Below are 22948 nucleotides of genomic sequence, written 5' to 3'. Positions count from 1 at the left end.
CTAGAAGCTAAAATGACAAAACTGAGGCTATCGTACTTTGGCCACATCATAAGACAAGATTCTCTAGAAAAGTCAATAATGCTAGAAGTGGCAGTAGGAAAAGAGAAAAACCTAAAGCGAGATGGTTCGACTCAATAAAAGAAGCCACGTCCTTGTTTGCAGGATTTGATCAAGTCTGTTAATGACAGGACATTTTGGAGGCCTCTCATTCATAGGTCAGAGGTGACTTGACGGCACATAACACACACAATTGTATTAATTATTGATAATGAACAATTTACATACCATGCAAATTAGATTGCTTATATTTGGCAAACTGTCTAACCCTAATTGTACAGACGAGCCATAGCAGTGTTAGAGAAAAGAGTTTGCATGTATAGTCCTAAAGACAACCTCCAGTTAAAAGGTGCTTATGTATCAGTGATGGGAAATGTCTGCCTGAGAAAAGAGCTATTGCTGTTCAGAGCTGGAAAGATCATGGATGGACATAGTATAAGCTCCTCCTCCCTCCCCCATACAGCTTAATGTATTAAAACCCTAACTAGGGCCAGATTTAGGGGCAAGCAACCCAGGTGATTACCTGGGGAAACTGGGCTTCAGGAATACCTATCATGGACTATATTCAAACAGAAGGCACTAAATATGCTTCTCACCTGGGACACCATTGGAACTAGGGCCAGCCCAATCACTAGTGTTGGAGTGGAGGGGCACTGGTGGGATCACAACACAGAAAGTGCAAGGAACTGGGCCGTTTCCACACTGCTTACCTTGTTCCGGAAAACAGCGAAATCTCGCGTGAAGATGCTGTTATCGTGCAAAATTGTGCGAGAAGATGCTGTTATTGCACGAGAAGATGTGATAACAGCGGCTTCTCACGAGATTTCGTGCAAGATTTCGCTGTTTTCTGGAACAAGGAAAGCAGTGTGGAAACGGCCCTGGTCTTGATTCCTTTAGCCTGGGCTGTTAAAGACATTAGTTACATATTTGCAAATCGATCTTTTAAGGAAAAGTAGTATTCAAACCAGATCATCTATTAAAAGTTTTTATTGTGCAGATTGTAGCCTTGGTTGTTGAACATGCAGAATTATTTTTAAAAGTGTCAGGTATAATAACTGTAAGCATACAAAAGCTATGTAAATATCTAGGATCAGCAGTTTATTTGCATTTGGGAACTCTCTCAGAATATGTGCATTTATGCAATAGCTTTCAAAAGTGATTTTTTTTTCCTTTCTGGAACAGTAAAAGATATCTTGTTTACATCCTCACCAAAGATGTGTTGCCATAATACAAAATATATATCTAATAGTGCACTCTCCATTATGTACATAGTAAAAATGTTAAACAATAGCCAGACCAGTGTTTCTTTTAAATGCAAAAAGAGGAAAAAAATCAGCTAGTGTTGCAATTTTATGTGCCAAAAATACAGGAACCTCCTCTCTAACCTTTGCTGGACTGTTGCAACAGGGAAGGCACATTTTAGAATTATGGCAATTACCTGCAACAGACTTCAATAGTGACTTGCCCAGAGGAGGATATTTTCTGTGGGCAACACCTTTCTTTCTTTTCTCTATCTGACAAGTATAGTCTAGGCCTTGAGAACTAAAATGTCCGTAACTATGTGGAAAACGTCTATAGTTATCTTCACTCTGTGACAAGAGCTTTTGGTTTACCTGCAGAAAGTCCAGAGTTTCAATCCTTGGTATCTCCATTTTAAGAAACAGGTGTTACCAACAACCATTATCTGTCTTTGGAGAGCCCCCCCCCCCTGCCCTTCAAAATAGACAATACTGAGCTTACAGTGCAATCCTAAGAGTACTCCAGTCTAAGCCCACTGAAATCAATGAGCTTAGACTGGAGTAACTCAGTTTAGAATTATAGTTATTGAACCAATGGTTTGACTTCAGTACAGGGCAACTTTATGTAGTTTCCATGGGCCCTGGCAATCAGGGTCAAGTTGGTCTGGGCTGTTTATTCAGTCACAACTGGTGGTAGAAAGCACTGTCAAGTCCTAGCTGACTCATAGTGACCCTGCTGGAGTTTTCAAGGCAAAAGACTAACAGAGGTGGTTTGCTGTTGCCTTCTTCAGCAATCCTGGTGGTCTTTGGAGGTCTCCCATCCAATTACTAATCAAGGTAGGCCCGGCTTAGCTTCTGAGATATGACGAGATCAGGTTTGCCTGGGCTATCCAGTTCAGGGCTCAGTCACAATTAATGGGACATTTTGCAGATGGTGAAATGTATGGCTCTTTTTAGGATTTTTATAATGCAAGTCCCGATCCAGCAACAGTGACAAATATTCCTAAATAAGGCTTTTAGAAGCCTTGCTGTGGGTGGTTGAAAGAACTGTCGAAAATATGTAAAAATGAAGAAAAAGGTATCATGCTCATGATATGGCAGGACACTATGGAGGAAAAATGGAGAGTAGCATTGCTTATACTTAATATTTTTCTTTCGACGGCCTAAAAAGCATTCTCTTGCTTGATTAGTATAGTGGGTAAAAACATTTAGTGACTAAATTAGTAAAAAAAAAATTAAACAAGACTTTAAAAAGTTACGGCATGATATTGCTTGGCTCCCATGAAATTCGAACTATATTCCATAGGGTTACCAGCCCATCACCAGTACCCCCCCCCCCCGACAGCTTTTTATAGGCAGAACCCTGGGAACCTGGCATTGCCAATGCCATGCCATAATTTCTTGGTGAAAAACCAGAAGTGGTATCACAGCCCAACACAATGATCTTGGAATTCCACAAATCTCTTATGTTAAAAACTACAGAGATCAGAGTAATCCCTAGAATGCCACATCACTTCTGGGCTTTTACCCAGAAAAGAGGACATGGCGTCAGTGACACCATTCCCGTTTTTTTCTTTGGCCATTGAATTGACTGGCAGCGGGAAGATGAGTTGCAGCAGCAGTGGGCAACTGGCAACCCTAATATACAATATAGTAACACTCCAAGTTGCAATAAACATAAGGCTGGATGAAGAATTACATTTTTCCAGCAACAGAATTTCTGCCTGAATGCTAGGAAAACATGGCTTCCTCAAAACAGGAAATATCATGATGTCAGCGTTTTCTGCAATGTTTACTGTTCAATTAAGTGGTCACTGTTATATAATAGTGAGATGAGACATTAGAAACAGTGAGGTCATGTGTCACAGGAACTTGTTCTGCACGGCTCCTGAAAAATCATGACAAGTAGCTGTAAGCCCAGGCCTTCTTGACCTCAGTAACCATGGCAATTTATAAATACATCCTGTGATGATGGCTGGTAGGCTTGTCATTCCCCTGCCTGGGGTGGGGGATCCCCTTCTCTCATTCCCACCCCCACTTAATGGGCGAGTGGGATGGCACCCCCACAGGGCGGCACAGCGCACCCCCGTGCCCCACAGCAGGCCTGTTTTGGGCTGAATCAGGCCCTGCAGGGGCAATTCAACCCTATGGCAGCGCAAGAGTGCTCCTGGGCCACCCTTTGACCCACATGATGATGTCACTTCCCAGAAGTGATGTCATCATGCCAGCTGGGAGCACGCGCATGCTGCGTGAGATAACGGCAAGAAGAAGAAAGGAGACGTAAGAGCCAGTGTCCGAATCTCCCACCGGGGGAGTGAAGGGACCTGGCAGCCCTAATGGCAGGACATTAATTGTATAAGGAGATGGAGGCTCGTAACCAGGAAGCCCTGCACTTCACATCATAGCTTGTCTGTGTTACAAGATGAGGAGTGCTGATGGACTCTGGGTCTAGATCCAAAGAAGTCTTTCTGCATGCCAAAGGCAACTTCTGCTTACAGAAGGGATGTTTTATACCTCATTCTAAAATGCTATAAGAGAAAAGTGAAGCTAAATCCAAAGATGTTCTGCTTACCCAAGAGTGTGAACAACCTCCAGAAACATGAGAACAGCTCTAGAACCTACCTACTATAGGTTTGCAAGTGGCATGAGATTCAACCCTTATATCATTTTAAAAAGGGGTTCAAGCTCTCCTCCTACATAAAGAGATATGCAGGGTGTTATCACTAATAAATCTTGAGTTGTACCTTGAAACTACTTTAGATTCTTTGTTACGGATCCAAACAAGGCTTTATGGGGGATGTCGCCCCCTCCCCCAACAAAAACAAGTTCAGCTCTGAAATTCCTCAGTTTGAATTCCTAAGGACGCTTATCCCAGCTAACTTAACCTCACAGCTATTTATAAATACAAAAACACAGATCCATGCAAAGCCAATGAGGATATTCTCTCACCAGAACAGTTACATTATGGTGAGGGTACAAGCTTCAGTCAGGTCACAGCATGAAATAATGTTTCACATGCTTTATTTTTGCATTTTTTAATCACCAAGCCTCACGCTAATCACCTCCATGAAGTCTTCCCGATTGGTGTGTGCGGCTCAGCTTGGGAGTGGGCAGGGAGAAAAGTCCATCACAATGTTGGGTTGCTAAAGCAACTCTTGCAGTGGATTAGTGGGAAGTAAGCAAAGCGTGAATGTAATAGCAGCATGCTGACCTTGGCTGATCTGGGGATTTTAAAGCTGGCTCCTCATATATGACACCCACCAAACCGAACCACCCTTACAAACCCAGTTGGTAGCAGGCATGACACTGCATTAGCTGGACACACTGCGATACTCCATTCTTTTTTTAAAAAATCAGTCCACGCAACAATATTTGCTCATTCACTTTGAACGTGTTTTTGTGAACACGTTGCTAGAAAGAGTACTTTGGTATCCATTAAATAGCTTAGGGATGCAACATCATGCAATACAGGCAGTGAAAAAGGGGCCAGGTTGATAGAAATGCTCTTACAGTGGGTCGTCTAGGCCCAGAAAATATATTCATAATACACTTCTGGTTCCGATTTTGATCTTGAATATTGCAATCTGTCGAAGTTGTTGCTCAGTGATGAAGAAAATATGTACTGTTTGCATAAAACTCCATGTCTGATCCCTGGTTTCTTCAGTTATGGGGATCCCAGGAAACTGGAACAGATCAGTAGAGAGCCAGCCACATGCAAGAGCCATCAAACACAGACTGATGATATAGGGTTCAGAGGAACTGTTGGTCGAACTCAGCATAAATCAAAAAAGATCTCCGTATATATCTCTTTTAGAGATGTACGATAAAAGACCTGAAATAGTATTTCCCAAAAGATAACAGGACACAGGAAACAAAGAACAGCAAATGGCTGCAGCTTTTTTCATTCACATGAAAAATTGTCCATATTGAAAATATCAATTCTTCTAAATATTTTCTAGTTTTCTGGAAGCACATATATTAGCTGAGTTATTTACTGAGATCTCTACGTGAAGCGGTCATATATGGTCCAAAACAGGGACAAGAGCAACAGCCATCTGACAATACCTCTGAAAAAAAGAACATTCGTTTAAAATCTGCAAACTTGTCATGTCCTTTATGCTGCGAACTAGCTCTAGGCTCTTTTATTTTTTGCTCACAGTAAAATGATGAGCAATGTTACAGCACTAGAAAGCATGTTTGCTGCTCTTTATTATATCGTTGTGAATTTATCTTGCAACAAATGAATGGAAGGGGTAAGCAAAATACGAGTTAGTTTGTCAAAGGGTCAGCAAAATGCCTGGCAGATAGGAACCAGAGAACAGCAATTTAAGTCGAGCATCTATTAAAAAAAAAGCGATTGATCTCTCTCCTTCAGAGTGAATATCAATCCAGGAGGGACAGTTAAGTAGTAATGAGATTTTGAACAAGTGCTTCTTTGCTGAATTTTGGTTGCTTCATTTTCAGTTGTTGTGTGCTAGTCACTTGGTTCACTGATGACAGACGTGAAACCAGCACAAAAAGGTAAGGAAGGAAAAGACGTTTTCTCCAGGATCTTTGCAATGTCATTTATGCCTCTTTCCGTACTGTTGCTCTGATCGAACTGAACATTTTGCCGAAAGCCTCGTAGAGCGGGTCACAGAAGGTGTGGATACAGATGGAATAAACTCGGCCAATACACTGGATCTCAATCAAATAGCTCCTGATGCAGGGCACTACTGCCCAGATGTGGAGGAATGACAAAATGGCAAAGTAAATGCCCCAGATGAGGGCCATGGGAATGCCAAAGAGGGCAGACAGTAAGCGATAAAACCAGTATTTCGTCACAGTGAAGGTGGTAAAGCTGGCTTTCCAGACCCCGTCAAAACTGTGAGTTCCCTCAGGTTCCGCAATCACGTCCTCAAAGTCAATCTGTGGATAAAAGGTGATACAAGGTCAGAAGGAAATCCAAAGTCCGCTATCAACCATGCACATTTTCAAACCACCTATCTGAAAAAACAAACACTTGTGCAGCAAGCTGATTTCACTTTCAATGCTGGCAGGTATCAGTCTGAAAGCTGACGCGATGTCCACACTTCCCCCTAGCCAGGGGAACCTGAGCCACGGAGTACTCACATCTGAAAACACATCTATTTATTTATGTATAGGCTACTTTTCTCACTGAGGTCCAAGGCGGATTACATAGTGCAAGTGACAATACAATATATGTACAATCATGAACAACAGTTAGGACATTCAGTGAAAGAGACACAATATGGTATGGCAGCAGAAAATTTGAAAAACAAGCATAAACCTGAGCACAGAGATGAAATATTTCTGAAACAAAGCCAAACTAGTTTACGCAGCATGTTTAGCGATGTGCAAATTCCCTAGTGGGCAAATGTCTACATAAGCAGACAGTACCCAACAGAGCAGCATATAGTCCCTGTCCTGCCAATGCATCTCTCTGAGCTACTTCTTATAACTGAATAATACAGTTTTTCAAAGTTTGCAGAAAGCCAGGAGACTGGGAGCCTTCCTGACCATCTCAGGCAGGCTGTTCCATAAGGTGGGGGCTACCAGAGGGAAAGCATGCGTGTGGGCAGCTGATTTTGCCCAACTGCAGGGCAGTATCTGCAGAAGTCCCTGTCCAGATGAGTGAAGCTGCCATGGCAGAACATAGGGGGAGAGGCAGTAACACAGATACAAGGGGCCAACGTCATGAATGGCTTTGAATGTGATAGCCATGACATTGACCTTGAGCCTGGTAACTGATGGGAAGCCAATGGAGTGACTATAGAATGGGAGTGATATGCATGGTTCATCTAGCTCCTGAGAGTAAACGAGCTGCAGCATTCCACACTAGCTGGAGTCTCTGAGTTAACTTTGAGGGCGGACCTATGCAGAGAGCATTAGAGTAGTCTAGTCTCGATGTTACTGTGCTATGAATCCAGGTGGCCAGATCAGCCGTGTCAAGGTAGGGTGCCATCTTCCAAGCTAGTCTGAGTTCTTTGAAAGCCTTTTTTGCAGCAATATTGTTTCTTTAGCAGCAGCAGCAGCGCGGGATCTAGTATAACCCCTAGGCTCTTAACTGAGTTAGCCATGGTAAACTGAACCCCATCAAAGGTCAGAAGCAAAATGTCCTTCAACGTCTCTGCTTTTCCAACCAGCAGCATTTCTGTCTTGTATGGGTTCAATTTCAATTTGTTCGCTTTCAGCCAGTTGACAATAGCTGTCAAGCAGCACTAAGGGGGGGGAAAATCTGCAACTGATATTGCACTCTCAAAATTCTCATGTCAAACTTTTTGACTATACACAATTTTATATTTTAGAACCTTTGGTGGAATTTTCAGCTACTGTCTGCAGAAAATGCTTTTACTGAACTGGATCTAATCTAAATAGCTCGCGGAATTTCATGTAAATAAAATGCTCCAAATATAAGTACATCTTATGATGCAGCTTATTCACTATGGAAATTCTAGCGTTCTGTTTACTTATGAAACACTGGAGTCTTTTTAACTCTCACCTAGTCTAGCAGGTAGCAACCTGTTTGTACATTACACACCCCTTAAAAAGCTCTTTGTAATTGGGGGGGGGGGGCTGCTGAATCTTTAGTTTAAACCAATTCAAAAACAAAAAAGTTACCCGAGAAAGTATGCATTGCACAGCTTTACAGTGATATGCTAAAAGATTCAGAAAATCTGTCATAATATTTCCACAAGAAAAGTAACAGAAACATGTTCAGACAATGTTCATCCATATGTCACATGAACATGTCTTTGATATAATCCACAGCACAGGATATTTTATTACAGCCAAAATAACCAAATAGTGTAGCTATGTTAGATCAGCAAGAAAAAGAAAACACAGTGGACGTGAGCCAAAAGACAGCCTGTGGGATTCTGCACAGGAATTAGGGCTTTCCTGACCACTTTCTGCTTCAAGACCTTTTGTCCCCTTTGAAGAACTGATCCTGAGGCAGGTAGTATATACAGTGTGTGTATTCACTGGAAAATGGAGACCTTCCAAAGTACCTAAAAGAATTGCCTTTCATTTGCACATGGGGACTTTGGATCCAGCTCAGTAATTCAAGTGCCTGACAGGAAAAACATTATCTTATATACTAATAGTGAAGTGACCCTGATCTAAGGATACTTAAATCTGGAGAATGGAGCCATGAATGGACAAGACAGGTCTTCCTACACACCTGAAAAATGCTCCAGGTTTGTAGAAAAACCTGAAATCTAAAAAAAAAAGCATTGGGAGGGTTAAAAAAAGCCCAAATTGATAAAAAACAATGCTTGCATTTTTAACCAGATTCCCTTAGTGGCTGTTGCTATGCAACCATAACAGTTTAGCCAGTATTTCAGGCTTCATTTCTGTCAGTAAAAGGCAGGAGGAAAGGGCAGTGCCATTTCCAGGGCTGTTTGGGCCTCTGAGGGAGGACTTGTTGGGATTCAGGTCCAGAAGCAACCACTGGATGACTTGATACCACGTGACTTGTATGACTCCTCCAGGCCTGGCTGCTTGCTACTGTTCAACAGCAGCCACACCCCCACAAAACCAGTGTAGTGCAATAATTAACTTTCAAAGTAGATCTAGGAGATGCAGGTTTGAATCACCACTGCTGTGGAAGCTCATTGGGTGACTCTGATCCAGTTACACACACCCAAGGTTGTTGTGAGGATATCGAAATAAGAATGATGTAAGCTGCTTTAGGTCCCCTTTGCAGAGAAAGACAGGGTATAAATGAAGTAAATTAATAAATATAGATTAAGATGAGGGGCAGATAAAAGGTAAGTTGTTTAGTGGGTTTGCAGGAGAGAAGGACACAGGGAAAGGTAAGTGTATGGAGGCTTCCTGAAAGTTGCAAAGAGTAAATAGTGTGGGGAAGGGGATACAGATGGAAGTAAAGTACTCTCCACAAGTCCTTGCAGGCTCCCCACCATGCAACTGGGCTTCACTCAGCTGGCATCACTCACCTGGGCCATAGGGGAATGGCTGCCAGGATGGGGGGGGGGAGAGATTGGATTTAACCCACTGGGTTCACATGACTGTTTCCAACCTTCAGGTGGGGCCTGGAGATCTCTCAGAATTACAACTGATCTCCAGACTACAGAGATCAGTTCCCATGGAGGAAATGGTTGCTTTGGAAGGTGAACTATATGGCATTATAACCCACTATGGCCTCTCCCCTCCAGAAACTCTGTGCTCTTGAGGCTCCATTCCCTAATCTCCAGAAATTTCCCAACCTAGAGTTGGCAACGTTGCTGAGGCCCAAGGAGGAGGAGATCTAAACCCCCTCCCCCATGTCATTTCCCCAACCTGTAAAGGCCCCAAGGAGTTGTATGTGCTCCTTTAGGGAAACATACAGATATGGGGCAGATAGCTATACACATGGTGAAAGGCAGAAGGCTTAAAGCCCCCTTCTTTCTCCCAATCAATATCAGGTACTTATTTACCTGACAACAGCAATTTTTTAAAAAGCTAGCAACTGTGATCATGGATCTCCAAAGGATTATTAAAGGATAAAGGAGATCCCATTTTTTCTGTGCCTTTAAATCAGATAATTTTCCTAGCTTATATGAATGAATTTTAACTTAGATTTAGATTGCAAAGTAGCGCTCAATGAAATTTTATTGGGAAAATGCTGGAAATAAATATCTCTATACCTGCAAATGTTTACTGCTATCCAAATTCAACAGGACTGGTACTGAAAAATATGGCAGCTGATTTTTGTAAGTTTTGTAATTTTAATACAGAAAACACATTGCTGGGCTGGCAAATTTAACTAAAGAATAACGACTCTGTGTTGAACATCAAAAGAAAAATATAGCCCAATGACATTTCATGACAGTCTGTTTTATTCTGAGCCAGATCTAGTTTAATACTGTCTACTCTGGCAGTAGCTCTCCAGGGTATCTTGCAGAGATTGAACTTTCCTAGCATTGCTACCCGAGATGCCTTAACTGGAATTTTTGCAGATTGAACCAGTGACCTTCTGAGATGTGCTTTAGCATTAAGCCACAGTCCCCCCACCCCTCATTTCTGCAGGCAGTTTACAAGATGAACAGTTTATACTTTGAGATGTTTTTGATAAACGATGTGAAATAGTTTCATATGCACTCGCTCGTAAAATACCTTGATGAATGTCAGAGTTAAACCAAAAGCTAGAAGAATTATTTCTCCAGTAAAACAATCCTTCCCTGATGTGTTTGACATTGCTTGGCTTAAAAGGGGTTGTCAAAATGATGTTTAGAGCTGTCTCATTAGAAATTAACTATGCACAAGCTAATCCCCCCCCCTCCATGTTTTCTAATAGTGACAGAAAATTAATGTCCCTTTCACAAGGCAACTCAGCAGAGTAAGAATTTTAATGCTGTTCTTAGTACAGCATACTTTATAGCAAGTATGGGATTGCTCACATATTACTGTACAGGATGCTGCAGCTACTGTGAAATAATACTCTCCAACTAGACTATTTAACAAGTACTATACTGGGAATCAACTCTCCTGATTCTCTCCCGATGTTCAGGACCGATTTACATTACAATCCTAAGAAGAGTTACTCCAGGGCTGTTTCCACACTATTTACTTTCATCTGGAACATTGCGAAAAAAACCGCAGAAGATAGCATCTTCTCGTGCGAGTTTTGCGCGACATCGTGCAAAACTCGCACAAGAAGACGCTATCTTCCGTGTTTTTTTTCATGGCGTTCCGGATGAAGGTAAGTAGTGTGGAAACTGCATGGTCTAAGTCAATTGAAATCAATGGGTTTAGATAGGAGTAACTCTTCTTAGGATGGCACTGTTTGTGAATGATTTTGTCTACATTAGTGGAGAGAACTATGATCTCTATTAAATGCCCTGAAAATATATTCTGTACTGCAAGTACCAAAAGTTTTAATCAACTTTTAACAAGCCTATCTGTCAGTCCTTGGCAAGTAAATCCCCAAGTTCTCCACAGCAATCACACAGGTGAAATGGTTGAAGTAACTTTTATTAGAGATCTATTTGGTTCAAGGTGGCCAGACAGTGGAAATTTGGGAGAAGTGATATATTGAGGGAAAGCATGGTTAGTTATAGCTTACTTTCCTGCCCCCAGGTTAGTAGCCCGTTCGAATTTTGGCACAAACACCAGAGACAAAAAATATCACAGTTTAGACTATATCTACAGAGTAAGCATGAAATCATCCCTGTCCCCAGGAGAAGTCTCATTTGTGTTAGGTGCAGCCGGTCTTAAGGCCAATCGCTTCCAAAAAGAAAGCATTTTGCTTTTTTGGGAGAGTGTTTACATTCAAAGTAGTGATAACACACTTAACTTCCCCAGATTAGGCAAGGAGAGTTCATCGGAACTCTTCAGTGTCAGAGAATTAACAAAGTGGTATATAACATATACATGGCATGTACTGCAGGCAGGCATACATGACACTAGTGACTGAAAAACCAACACATTTCAAAGGGCCCCATAAATAGTCAATTTATTATTGTTCAATTATTATTACTGCTATATTCACATGTGAAGCTGCATCACTGAATCAGACCATCAGTCCATCAAGGTCAGTATTGTCTACTCAGATTGGCCGTGGCTCTGCAGGGCTTCAGGTAGAGGTCTTTCACATCACCTACTGCCTTGTCCTTTGTAAGTTAATATGCCAGGGATTGAACTTGGGGCCTTCTGCATGTGAAGCAGAGGCTCTTCCACTGAACCACAGCCCCTCTCAATAAATAGACAATTTACTGGCCGTTTTCACATCTCTTTAAAATAGCACAAGATTCGCAAATCACTGGCGGCTTCCTCGCATGATTTCTGATGTCACCCCACCATGATGCTGTTTTTGTGGTGTCCTTATAACTGCCTGCATCCGGGTGACGTCAGAAATTGCGCTACAAAGCCGCCAGCTTTCAGTGAGTATTGCACTATTTTAAAGACGTGTGAAAACGACCATTGTTGAAAAACCGCAGCAGCATAGTGGTTAAGTGTTTGGGATGCAAATCGACACTCTGCTGGTTCGAATCCCACTACTGCCATGAGCTCGCTCAGTTGGTGGACTTGGGTAAGCCACTCCTCTCAGCCCCGGCTCTCCAGCTGTACTGTGTGTATAATAACAACACTGACTTTGCTAACCACTCTGAGTGAGGCACTAATCGGTGCAGAAGAGCGGAATATAAGCATAGTTGTTGTTATTATTAACAACCCTGGATGATGTCAGCATTAGGAAGTGTTGGAAAGGCACAGTGTTAGTGTACAGCAACAAGCCTGCTTTAAAACGGTGGTTATAATTACTATTTATAAACAGCAGCAACAACAAACTCAGGAAGTAAAGGCATTGTGATGCTAGGCTGGGCAACTTTTCAATTAAGGGAGGGGGAGACAGCAAGACAGAGTGAACGCAAATGTGAGAGACTGCTTAGTGACATTCCTGCAGTAGATTATTTCATAAATGTGTGTCCTAAGCGCAATGGTCATGACATACACACCGACTGAGAACTTTGGGGCTGAGCACTCAGGAGTTGCAATCTGGATTGTGCTCAGTACATGTGATCCTGATTACAAAGACCTGGACGGAGATTCTGTGAGGGTGTCACTTACTGTTAATTCAAAGGTTGTGAGGGATTTTGTTGTTGTTGCAATTTTAAAATATATTGTATGTATTATCATGACATCATAACTGTTCTGGAGAGACAAAACTGAAGAACTGGCCAAGACCTTTGTCAGGTCTGTATCTCCCCATCACATCTGAATCAGTTTGTTACATAACAATCATTTTGAGGAAATGTCAACAAATCCATGTGGTGGTTCAGAGTCTTTATACAGGTGGGGGGTAAGCTTGCCAGCAATGACCCGCATCATTTCTCTGTACTGTCCAAACACAAAGCAGAAAAGAGCAGAAACAGCCAGACAAACAGAAGAGATAATAGCTGTGAGAACGGTAACCAGGAGTGCCACGATCTGTGTTATTCCCAGACACAGGATTAAAGGCACAATTTTCTTCTAAATAATTTTAAAAATCATTTTCTTCAAGTTGTCAGGACATTGTGTGTTCTAAATAAAAATTATACACAAATTGTCTGCAGCAGACATTCAGCTGGAATGTGCAGCTTTTTAAAAGCTCATGTCAGCAAGAAAACATCAGACTGAAGGGATAATATGCCGGGAGAATACATAAGCACAGATTTTGCATAACAAAAGAGAATCTCATATTATAGCAGTCCATCAACTGTATTCCTTACTTGTTATGATGGACAACTTTTACAATCATCTGATTTGATATATCCATTATATCCCAAAGTTTAGGATTGTAGTATAATGATGCACACATGTAAAGGCACTAAATATAGTGCCCAGTTAACTTACACATTTATTTATTTACGTTATTTATAGTCCACCTTTGGCTGCATCAAGATTCACCAAGCTGTCATCAGTGTTTATATGTAAAGTTAAAGGTAACATATCAGAACAGATTGAGAGGGGATAAGCCAGCAGTCATTTCTGTCTACCTCCTTTAATGGTACTCAGGTGAGTGGCCGCCTCACTTTACCTAATGATAATGTTGGCCGCCTTGGAAGAATGGGGCTAAGGGATGAAAATGCTGTTTGAACTTAAAACAAGTATACCTTATTAATATACAAATACCCACCCACTCTCATACGCTAATTTAAAAATTAGGAAACATTGTACTAGTGGATTGGACGTTTACAAATTAAATTGAAATGTTCTTTTGTATCCAGGAAGAAATCAACAGTAATTTAAAGAAAGCTGAAGGGTAGTATGAATTAAGCATAGATTCATTTCTTTTGTGCCAAAGACTTTGGTCAAACTTGTCTTTCATTCGGAGCTTTTGCAGGTTTTTTAAAATAAAAAACCCAACAACCTATTTTTATTGCACCAACTCAAAAAGCAGCCTGACATCATCACTCCACCTTTTGCTTTACTGTTCTTCCCAGTGCTGTGGAAGCAGGGGTGGCTAACCTCTGAACCCCACCACCACTTACCTGACCAGCAGGGGGGAAAGGTGCCGGGACTGGGCTTGGGAGCTCGGGAGTGTGCTCCCGTGTCACACCGGGAATGACATCTTTCCCAGTGTCACAAGGAAGTGCAGGCCCCCGTGAGAGGCTGACTTGATACAAATCTGCTCCCACTAGTTTGGGGGCTGATTTTTATCAAATCATCCCCATACAGGGCCTTCGCTTCCTTTTTGTGCCAGGAATGATGTCATTTCTGGCATGACAAGGAAGTTCTTCAGAGGTAAGTTCCCCTTATGCGTGCCCCCCCAAGAACCCCCCGGCCCTTGGTTTGGGCCCCGGGGGACTTGGCAACCCGATGGATAAGGACAAAAAAGTAATTGAAAGGTTCAGGAGACTGTGGATTATATTCAACTGTGAATATTACAGCAAAGAAACGACGAGAATTTCTATGGAATTTGGAAGATTAACAAACCAGGTCTTGAAATGGGACATGCTTTGCTGGGTAGTTTTTTGGGATTTCACACCTGAAAGATTTGCCAGGCATCTATTAAAAACATATTTTGTCTCTACACAGGTCATATATGGATATGTAAGAGCCCTGCTGGATCAGGTCAGTGTTCCATCTAGTTCAGCATCCTGTTTCACACAGCGGCCTACTGGTTATTCTGGAGGGCCAACAACAAGACCTAGGCCGATTCCACACGGCTTACCTGAAGCCGGGACATTGCGGAACATGCTGGAAAAAACGCAGAAGATTGCGTTTTCTCATGTGAGTTTTGCGCGACATCGCGCAAAACTTGAGCGAGAAACCACGATCTTCCGCGTTTTTTCCAGCATGTTCCGCAATGTCCCGGCTTCAGGTAAGCCGTGTGGAATCGGCCCTAGAAACCAGCCAGCCACTTCTTAACAGGGCACGTATGCAAGGGAACCTGTTATTCTGCAGGATCCAGGGCATGTCATGAAATGACTGTAACTTATTTGAAATGTTAACAACTCTATACATTTTGGCAAAGGAATGAAATCTGCCTTTGACCAGGGCCCAGTAAGCTCTGTAAAGGCCTTCTGTTGGGACTAAGCATTCTAAAGAGCACCAGTTTCTCTTCTTCAACAAAAACTCATTTCCTGAGTGCAGAAGTGCTCTGTTTCCCTGTACATAGTTTGGCAGGATTGCTTCTATAGTGGCTTTGGAGCCATACTGCTGTGAGAAAGATTAAAGCTAATTTTGCATTTCCCTCTCTTTATTAAATTACTGTTCCCCCCCACAAACAATAAATTTACTAAATTTATATATTCAAGCTTGTGTTTCTTGTTTGTTGTTTGTGACTTGTAATGGTCTATGGCTGAACATAATAAACCTTTCACTCATTACTAAATTTATTGGAAAGGGAAAGTTATTTGTAGGCTGAAACCATTTATGAAGAATCTAGTTTTCTTTTGAGAGCCGTTTAAAGAAAAAATTATAATAAAGAGCCATAAATATATCCACGATGAGATGAATAAACAAATACTGCTGCTGCTAAGTACCAACATTTAAGTGATTTCACATTTTGGTATGGATGTGCTCAGTACTACCTTGATCAGTCGTAGCCCTCACGATGCACGAATTTAGGTAATGGTGTAAAATTTGCAGAATTTTCAATATAAATAAGGAAACAGCTCTTGATATGCATAGGAAAACCCTAAAGAATAAATAAGGATTTCCCCCTCCATTTTTCAGGTGGGGCCTGGAGATCTCCTTGAACTACAGCTGATCTCCAGACCAGGGAGATCAGTTCCCCTGGAGAAAATGGCTGCTTTGGAGGGTGGACCCTATGCCGTATCTCACCAGGGTCACTCTCCCCGCCTCCAATGAGATCACAGATTCAGGGTTTTGCACCTACAGTGCATCATTTTAGCAAAGGATCTTGGGTGAGAATATGTCCACTGTCTTTGACTGCTCATTCGGGGCAGGCTAGTGACAACAGTGTTGGATTAGTCAAGGGCACTCATTCTGGCTTGCACCCCGATCCCCTCTTGACTGTGTGGCTGCTAAAGGGTATCGGCTGCTATTTGCTTTGGACCTGCCCACTTGGATTGGTGCCAGCCCAGTACTGTTGTTTCTGGACCTTAAGACTTGGCCACCCCTTGGACTCTTTTGCTTTAGCTTGAAAGCTGGCTGGGAGACTGAAAGTCTGTTTAAGTGTGCTAGGACAGACTAGCAAGTTTCGCTGTTCTCCTCTCTACCTGCACATTTCTATGTCTGTACCCTTTTGCACTTTTGTTAATAAACTCTTCCGAGTATCTCTTTATGTATTCTCTGGGAGTTTGAAAGTTTCAGTCTTAACCCAGGACCTTGGCCCCTGTGGCTACAACTACCTAGTAATTGCTTTGGAGCTCAATCTGTAGGTCTGCAGGGCTGACTTCTTGGTTAAAACATGGTATGGCTGGGAATTTGCCTCTCAGTTACACTGCGGAAGTTTTAGTTGGAAGGCTGGTGGGAGTGAACTGTTACCCTAGAAGTGAGGTCTCACTCCCAGTTTCGAGTGTCTTGCTCTGGACCTCCCATTCAGGGCAGCTTGTGGATGCAGCCATTCTTGACAGACGCAGACCTGGCCCAGGCTGAGCTCGGTATTCTTGCTCTCTCAAATGCCCAATGAAAAGGTTTATATCAGGTTTTTGCAAAACTGTGCATGTGCAAAACCGCAGCCAACTCAAACTACTATTGTCGCTAGGGACTAAGAGGAATACCAAAGGGTAGAATTTTATTAAAGCACAGCATTTATGACTGATGTTAAGGATTTACGACTGATTTAATTGTCTATTTAAGCAACCGCAGGCTGAGTGATCTGTTCTGTAGTAAGGATGGAGGAGGTGACAGAGGAACTCAATCTGTTCTTGTGAGAAGGCGCATGCACAAAAAGCCAATTGTGCTGTACTGCATGGAGCTAAGCAACCTGTTGAACTACGAACAGGTGAGTGAACTGTTGAACTTATTATCAAAAAACAGCTCCCTGTGTGCAACTAGTGAACGGAACTTGAGCCAAAATGGCAGATGCTGCAGCATCTCTAGGTTAAACTAGCTTGACTTCTTGGAACTTGGCCACCATTCTCAAATTGCACTTCCGGCCTTTGCCCTTAGACCCCTGAGTGTGACCCTGCCTCTTGCCTCAGGCCCAGTGCTTCAAACTGTATCTGGGCTCCTGATAGGTGGACTGAGGAGGAAAGTTCCCGGCCACAGGCTATGGCCCGCTGAAGACTCTAGTTCCAGGTCAGGTTTGAACTGCAGGAGGGACAGAGATGCCTGACAAATGATCTACTGTTCCATTGTGTGTATTGTGGAATTATTTCATTGCAGTAGTAGATTTTGTAAAGTGTAATTTGTTCCGCATAGGGTATAATTAGTAAACTATGTCCTGGAGAAGGCAGCCCAACCTTTTGGTATTTGCAATGTTTGTTGATTGGGCATGTTGTTAAATATGGATACAATTTCAAAAACATGTATTTGGTTTACATGTGCTCAAAGAATGAGTGGGAGAGTATGTAGGAGCCAAGCCATGTTCCTTGCCTCAGGGCCTCCAAATCCTAGATAAACAAATGGCTCTAAGTTGACTCTGTTACCAATTGTCATTCTTTTAATTACCTAAAAGAACAGTCAAGGCCGAACAGCAGTTTTTGTAAATCATAAAAATCTGTCATTTTCTAGAGTGAATAGTATGTCCTTGCATGCTGAATGACCCAACATGTACAGCAGAAAACAGATAACATTATCACAATAGGGAGAGATTTTATCACACTAACATTCCCATACAGCTCAGTTTCCTTTTTGGAACAATTCACTTGGAGCAAATGTGCATTGCTCATAAAATATCCATAGCTATGACTCACACAAGTCTCAGTTGGGGGAAGGAGGACCATCGTAAAACTGGCTCATTGCTTTATTGTGACAGGCAAGCTACTCCAATGGGTGGAACAGTGGGCTTTATTTTTAGGTTCCGAACATCCCCTTGGTTACTATATGGCAATTTGCAACCATTTGAAGAATATTGCAAATTAGTCTTAACTAGTAAAAATACTTGCAGTGGTTTTTGCCAAAAACCATAGATGAATTGCAGAGAAAATCCAGGAACAGGGAAGGGTTATTATTTTTTTTTATTAGCCCTTTCTCATTTCCTTTGGAATAAACACATAACCAACAGATTTCCGTAAATTTGCGCCAACTTACTGAAGAAACATTAAAGTTGGGGTGAGTGGGTGGGCATCACAATAAGTCTATATGCATATTCTAGCAAGTGATAAAGAGTAGGAGAAGAATGTAGGACAGAGCCAAGCAACAAGTGACGAATTACACTTGCATGGCAAGTGAACCGACTCACGTGGAGCGCAAGTGGATGGCAAGTGAACAGGGAGGAATACACATCAGTCTGTTCACTTGCCATGCAAGTGTAATTCGTCACTTGTAGCTTGGCTCTGAGTTGGGACATCAACTCTCTATTGTGACCACACAGCCCAAGATCTAGTTCAGCAGGTGGATTTTTATGGTGCAAATCCTTTCTACACCTGCATCTATTCATAATTTTTTCCATTATAAGGCTACCGACAGAATCCAGATGCTTAGATTAGGCCTGAAGAGTAAGGGACACCACTGGTGAACCAGAGAGGAGTTTCTATTTTAATTATGTATTTTTCAGAACTGAATCTGGGCTTAACCACATTACCTTTTTCTTGGGCATGTCTCCAGGTTGGATCAAAGACATGTTCTGGGAGCTGCATGCTTCCCAGGTGTGTGGGCCCCCAACCTGAATCAGAATCACGGTGCAAAGAGAGAAGAAACCTGCCCCCGTGCCATTTTACCTACCTAAAGTGGCCCTAAGGAGCCGCTACTTTCCTCACTGAGGGCTGCGTGTGCACTCATGTAGTTACATATCAGTTTCCTTGATGGAGGTAATAGTAGCTCCCTGGGGGCTGTTTAATGCAAGAAAATGTCTGAGAAGATTCTCTTTGTCTGAAAATCTTCATCCAAACAGTGCAGTCCCAACCAGCCAATGGAGTCCTAGGAAACACGGAGATCCTACAACATATCTATGACCCAATCACATGAAAAATGTGTTTTGTTAGGTCCCGAGTTGTGCTATCATTCTAGGGCTGGCGAGGACATGAAGGTTCGGTGCTGAACCGTAACAGCAGAGTGCTACGTCTTTCAAAAATGCATGTCACAGCTAACCTTTTCTGGTGATGATCAGAGTTACCAATTTTTCCACTGCAATTGTGCATTCAGGTAATTTCAGACTCTGGACTTACTGGTCTTATGGGGACTTCCTTTAGCAAAGAATGTATGCTTCATGTCTGAAGATCAAAGTGGTTTCTTATCCAAAAGACAGTTGAAAGACAATCTTAGAACTGTACTGGATATAGCGGAACACTTGGATAAACATGAAAAACAAGCAGCTCTGATTTTCTTGGATGCTGAGAAGGCCTTTGACAATTTGAACTGAATTTTCTTGTATGAAGTTCTGGAAAAGATGAGTTTTCAGGAGAATTTTATAAAATGGGTGAAATCAATTTACTCTACACAGACTGCCAAAATTATTGTTAATGGAGAATTAACTAAACCATGTGAGATTCAAAAAAGAACTCGTCAAGGATGTCCATTGTCACTGCTTTTTAAAATTTTGAAGCACAGAATGAAATTCATCAAGATTGTCTCTTCCCATTGCATCATCACCGCACTGAGAGCCAGTTCAGAGCAGTGGTTAAGAATGCAGGACTCTAATCTGGAGAACTGGGTTTGATTCCCCACTTCTCCTCTTGAAGCCAACTAGGGGACCTTGGGTCAGTCACAGCTGCTAGGAGCTCTCTCAGCCCCACCCACCTCTCAGGGTGTTTGTTGTGGAGATAATAATAGCATACTTTGTAAACTGCTCTGAGTGGGCATTAAGCTGTCCTGAAGGGTGGTATATAAACTGAATGTTATTTTTATTGTTACACAGTACGCCATGCTTCTATTTATATTTACTCAGCCAAAAGTCCTCCTGTGCTCAATAAGCCTTGCTAGCTACACCCCACTTCGGAGTGTCCTCTGCTGAGCCGGGGGCAAGGTCTTCTGCACCAAAATCCACCCTCGAAGGTACCACTCTTCTGCTAATCCCGTATCATTAGAGAGAGGTCCATATTTTTGCTTTTTGCACTGGCCAGTACAGAGTGGGGGCAACTGCCGTACAAAAATGACCGTAGCCTCCTCATAATTGCATTATCAGAAGAGGCCCGGTATTAGCCCAGCTCTATAGCAATTTAACTACAGTCAATCCCATTATCTACAACCTGCCATACTGCCCGATGTACATCCCCTGCAGGGTGTTGCGCTCTGTAGACAAGCAACTCCTGGTGGTCCCCGGCCCGAAGGACATCTGTCTGGCCTCAACCAGGGCCAGGGCTTTTTCTGCCCTTGCCCCGGCCTGGTGGAATGCTCTTCCGCTGGAGATCCGGGCTCTGAGGGACCTGTTACAGTTTCGCAGGGCCTGTAAAACGGAGATGTTCCGTCGGGCCTTTGGCTGAGTGCCAGCGGGTATCCTCCTTCTTCCATCTAAGGCCACCACTTCTTCTGGGGCTGCCCTCGGCCATCTGCTATGCCCGTATACGGACTCCCAATATTTGTTTAAATAGCCTGCTCCTGGACTATTTTAATGATTTTTTAAAAATTATTGTTGATTTTATGTTTTTGTGATTTTAATGTATTTTTTAATGTTGTTAGCCGCCCTGAGCCCATCTGTGAGGAGGGCGGGGTACAAATAGAATAAAATAAATAAACAAACAAATAGATGTAGAGGGCTAGATATCTGAGAGCTCATTTACTTATTTTCTTTTGCAAATCTTTTGTAATCAAAGAAGGGGGGGAGTATCATCTGACTAATGAGTCTACAATCTGTTTGTTCTTCATTGTACCATTTTGTATTTGCTTGCCAGAAATATTTAGCTCTCCAGCTCCTTTAACTGTCCTTTAAAAAGCCCAGCCTATGTACTCAACAGCAACAGGAGGAATGCAGCACTTTCACCTTTAGCTGTGATGGAATCTTTTCCCTTTCCTATTTGAGGAGCTGAACTTATCAGCGGTCACGCAGTCAGAAACACTGCAAATGTACCAGATATAAACAAAGCTAGGGAGGGCCCACATTCATCACTCATGTAATTCCTCTCAAACTAAATGAACTCTACATCCTAGATGAATTTGGCCTCCTCTTCAGAGAGCCCAAAGCTGTTAACTGAGAAGCAGAGGAAGATACAGAAAATCAAAGCATAAGTGGCCCGAAGTTGAGAGGCCTACCTCTGAAATGAGACAAACCTCATGAGGATGTATTGCTGTTCAGCAATGCACAGGAGAAGTCCAAGCAGTTTTGGATCCTCTTAATGTGCTTCTTTCAGTGTATATATTATTTGCATGTAGGGTTGCCAGGTCCCCTTACCCTCCCAGTGGGAGGGCAGGGACCTGGTACTCATATTCTCTGTGTTCCTTGTGTGCGCGCCCTTGCATCTTCACAATGACCACCTCTGTGCAATGTCATCACACAGGCGTAGGAGCATATGTGTGCTTCACAATGGGCCGATTTGGCACCAAACAGGCTCACTTCAGCCAGTTTGGGGCCCAAATTGGTCCACTGTGAAACGCCGGAGAGCTTTCAGGTGATACAATGAAGTCACTCCCAGGAAGTGAGGTCATCACACCACCCTGGGAGCATGCTGGGAGGCCTATTCCTGTGCCTCCCCCCACGCCCCAGTCAGCGAGGTGACTGGTGGCAGGGGGCGGAGGTTGGGAGTGCAAACCCTATTTGCATGTCTGCTCTCAATCAGGAAACATCCAAGAACTGGAAAGACAGAGAGGTTGCCCTCACACCTGTGTGCCTCATGTTGTAAATTATTTTTTAAACAACCTGGATTGTGGTCCTATTTGAGAGTAAGTTGTCCAGCTAGTAAGGGACGCTTTGTACCTTCTCAGCAGTCTCCAAGTACAACCAGCTCATTAGCTTGGTCTATTTCAACACTTGATTTGTTGCATGTTCAGAATGCGAGGGAGGATAAAGGAAGAGGATGGTCTCGCTTTTACTGCTAGTCCCAATAGGCGTTTGATACTGGGATTCAAGGCATATCTCACTGTGGCATACCATCCTCTGCTGAGGGAGGATGTTGATGTCAGGCTGATGTAGGAAAAGCAGGTGCACAAGTGATTTTAAGTTACTCCAATCTAAACTCACTGATTCTGTTCCAGTATCCTAAGGAACAGCGTGCATTAACCGAGTCAGATGGGATCTTATAGGCCATCTAGACCAACCCCCTACTTGACACAGATAATCCAAAGCTTGAGCATCCCCACCAGAGGGCTGTTCAGCCTCTACCTTGAAAGCCTCTAGCAAGCAAGACCACTCCCTACCACCCTCAGTAATGGCTTCCATAATTCCTCTTGGGTCCTACATGTTGGGGCAGCTGCTTGCCACACGGCCACTGTCAGTGCCCAGATACTAGCTCAAACAGGCCATCTGCCTTGTCCCGTAATCATTCTTTTGATTTTTATGCCCATGGTTTGCACACAGGCAGATAATCCAAAGATTATTGCATGTAGCATGCAAACATTTTCCTATGATGTTATGAATCATGGGCACTGGCATTGAAGTTGAAACCAGTACATAAGGGTTCAATTATGCTGGGGGGAAAAAACCTGAAGCATAAACAAAACAAACATTT

General features: G+C 42.7%; 1 protein-coding gene across 4 annotated transcripts in view; it reads right to left on the bottom strand.

Moving 5' to 3' along the window:
- Window positions 1–1028: 1028 nt before the first annotated feature.
- The window catches only part of CAV1 (caveolin 1), a 37163-nt gene continuing 15243 nt past the window's right edge, over window positions 1029–22948 (bottom strand). For all 4 annotated transcript variants that reach the window (XM_054988002.1, XM_054987998.1, XM_054987999.1 and 1 more), the window contains exon 3: window positions 1029–6203. In XM_054988002.1, coding sequence (XP_054843977.1) covers window positions 5862–6203 — 342 coding nt within the window. In that variant the 3' untranslated portion in view covers window positions 1029–5861. The remainder of the gene's footprint in view (window positions 6204–22948) is intronic.

Source organism: Eublepharis macularius, chromosome 9 (genome assembly GCF_028583425.1).
Source record: "Eublepharis macularius isolate TG4126 chromosome 9, MPM_Emac_v1.0, whole genome shotgun sequence".
Taxonomy (NCBI): domain Eukaryota; kingdom Metazoa; phylum Chordata; class Lepidosauria; order Squamata; family Eublepharidae; genus Eublepharis; species Eublepharis macularius.
The sequence above is the reverse complement of the archived record's forward strand: the minus strand, read 5'-3'. Positions and strand labels throughout refer to the sequence as shown.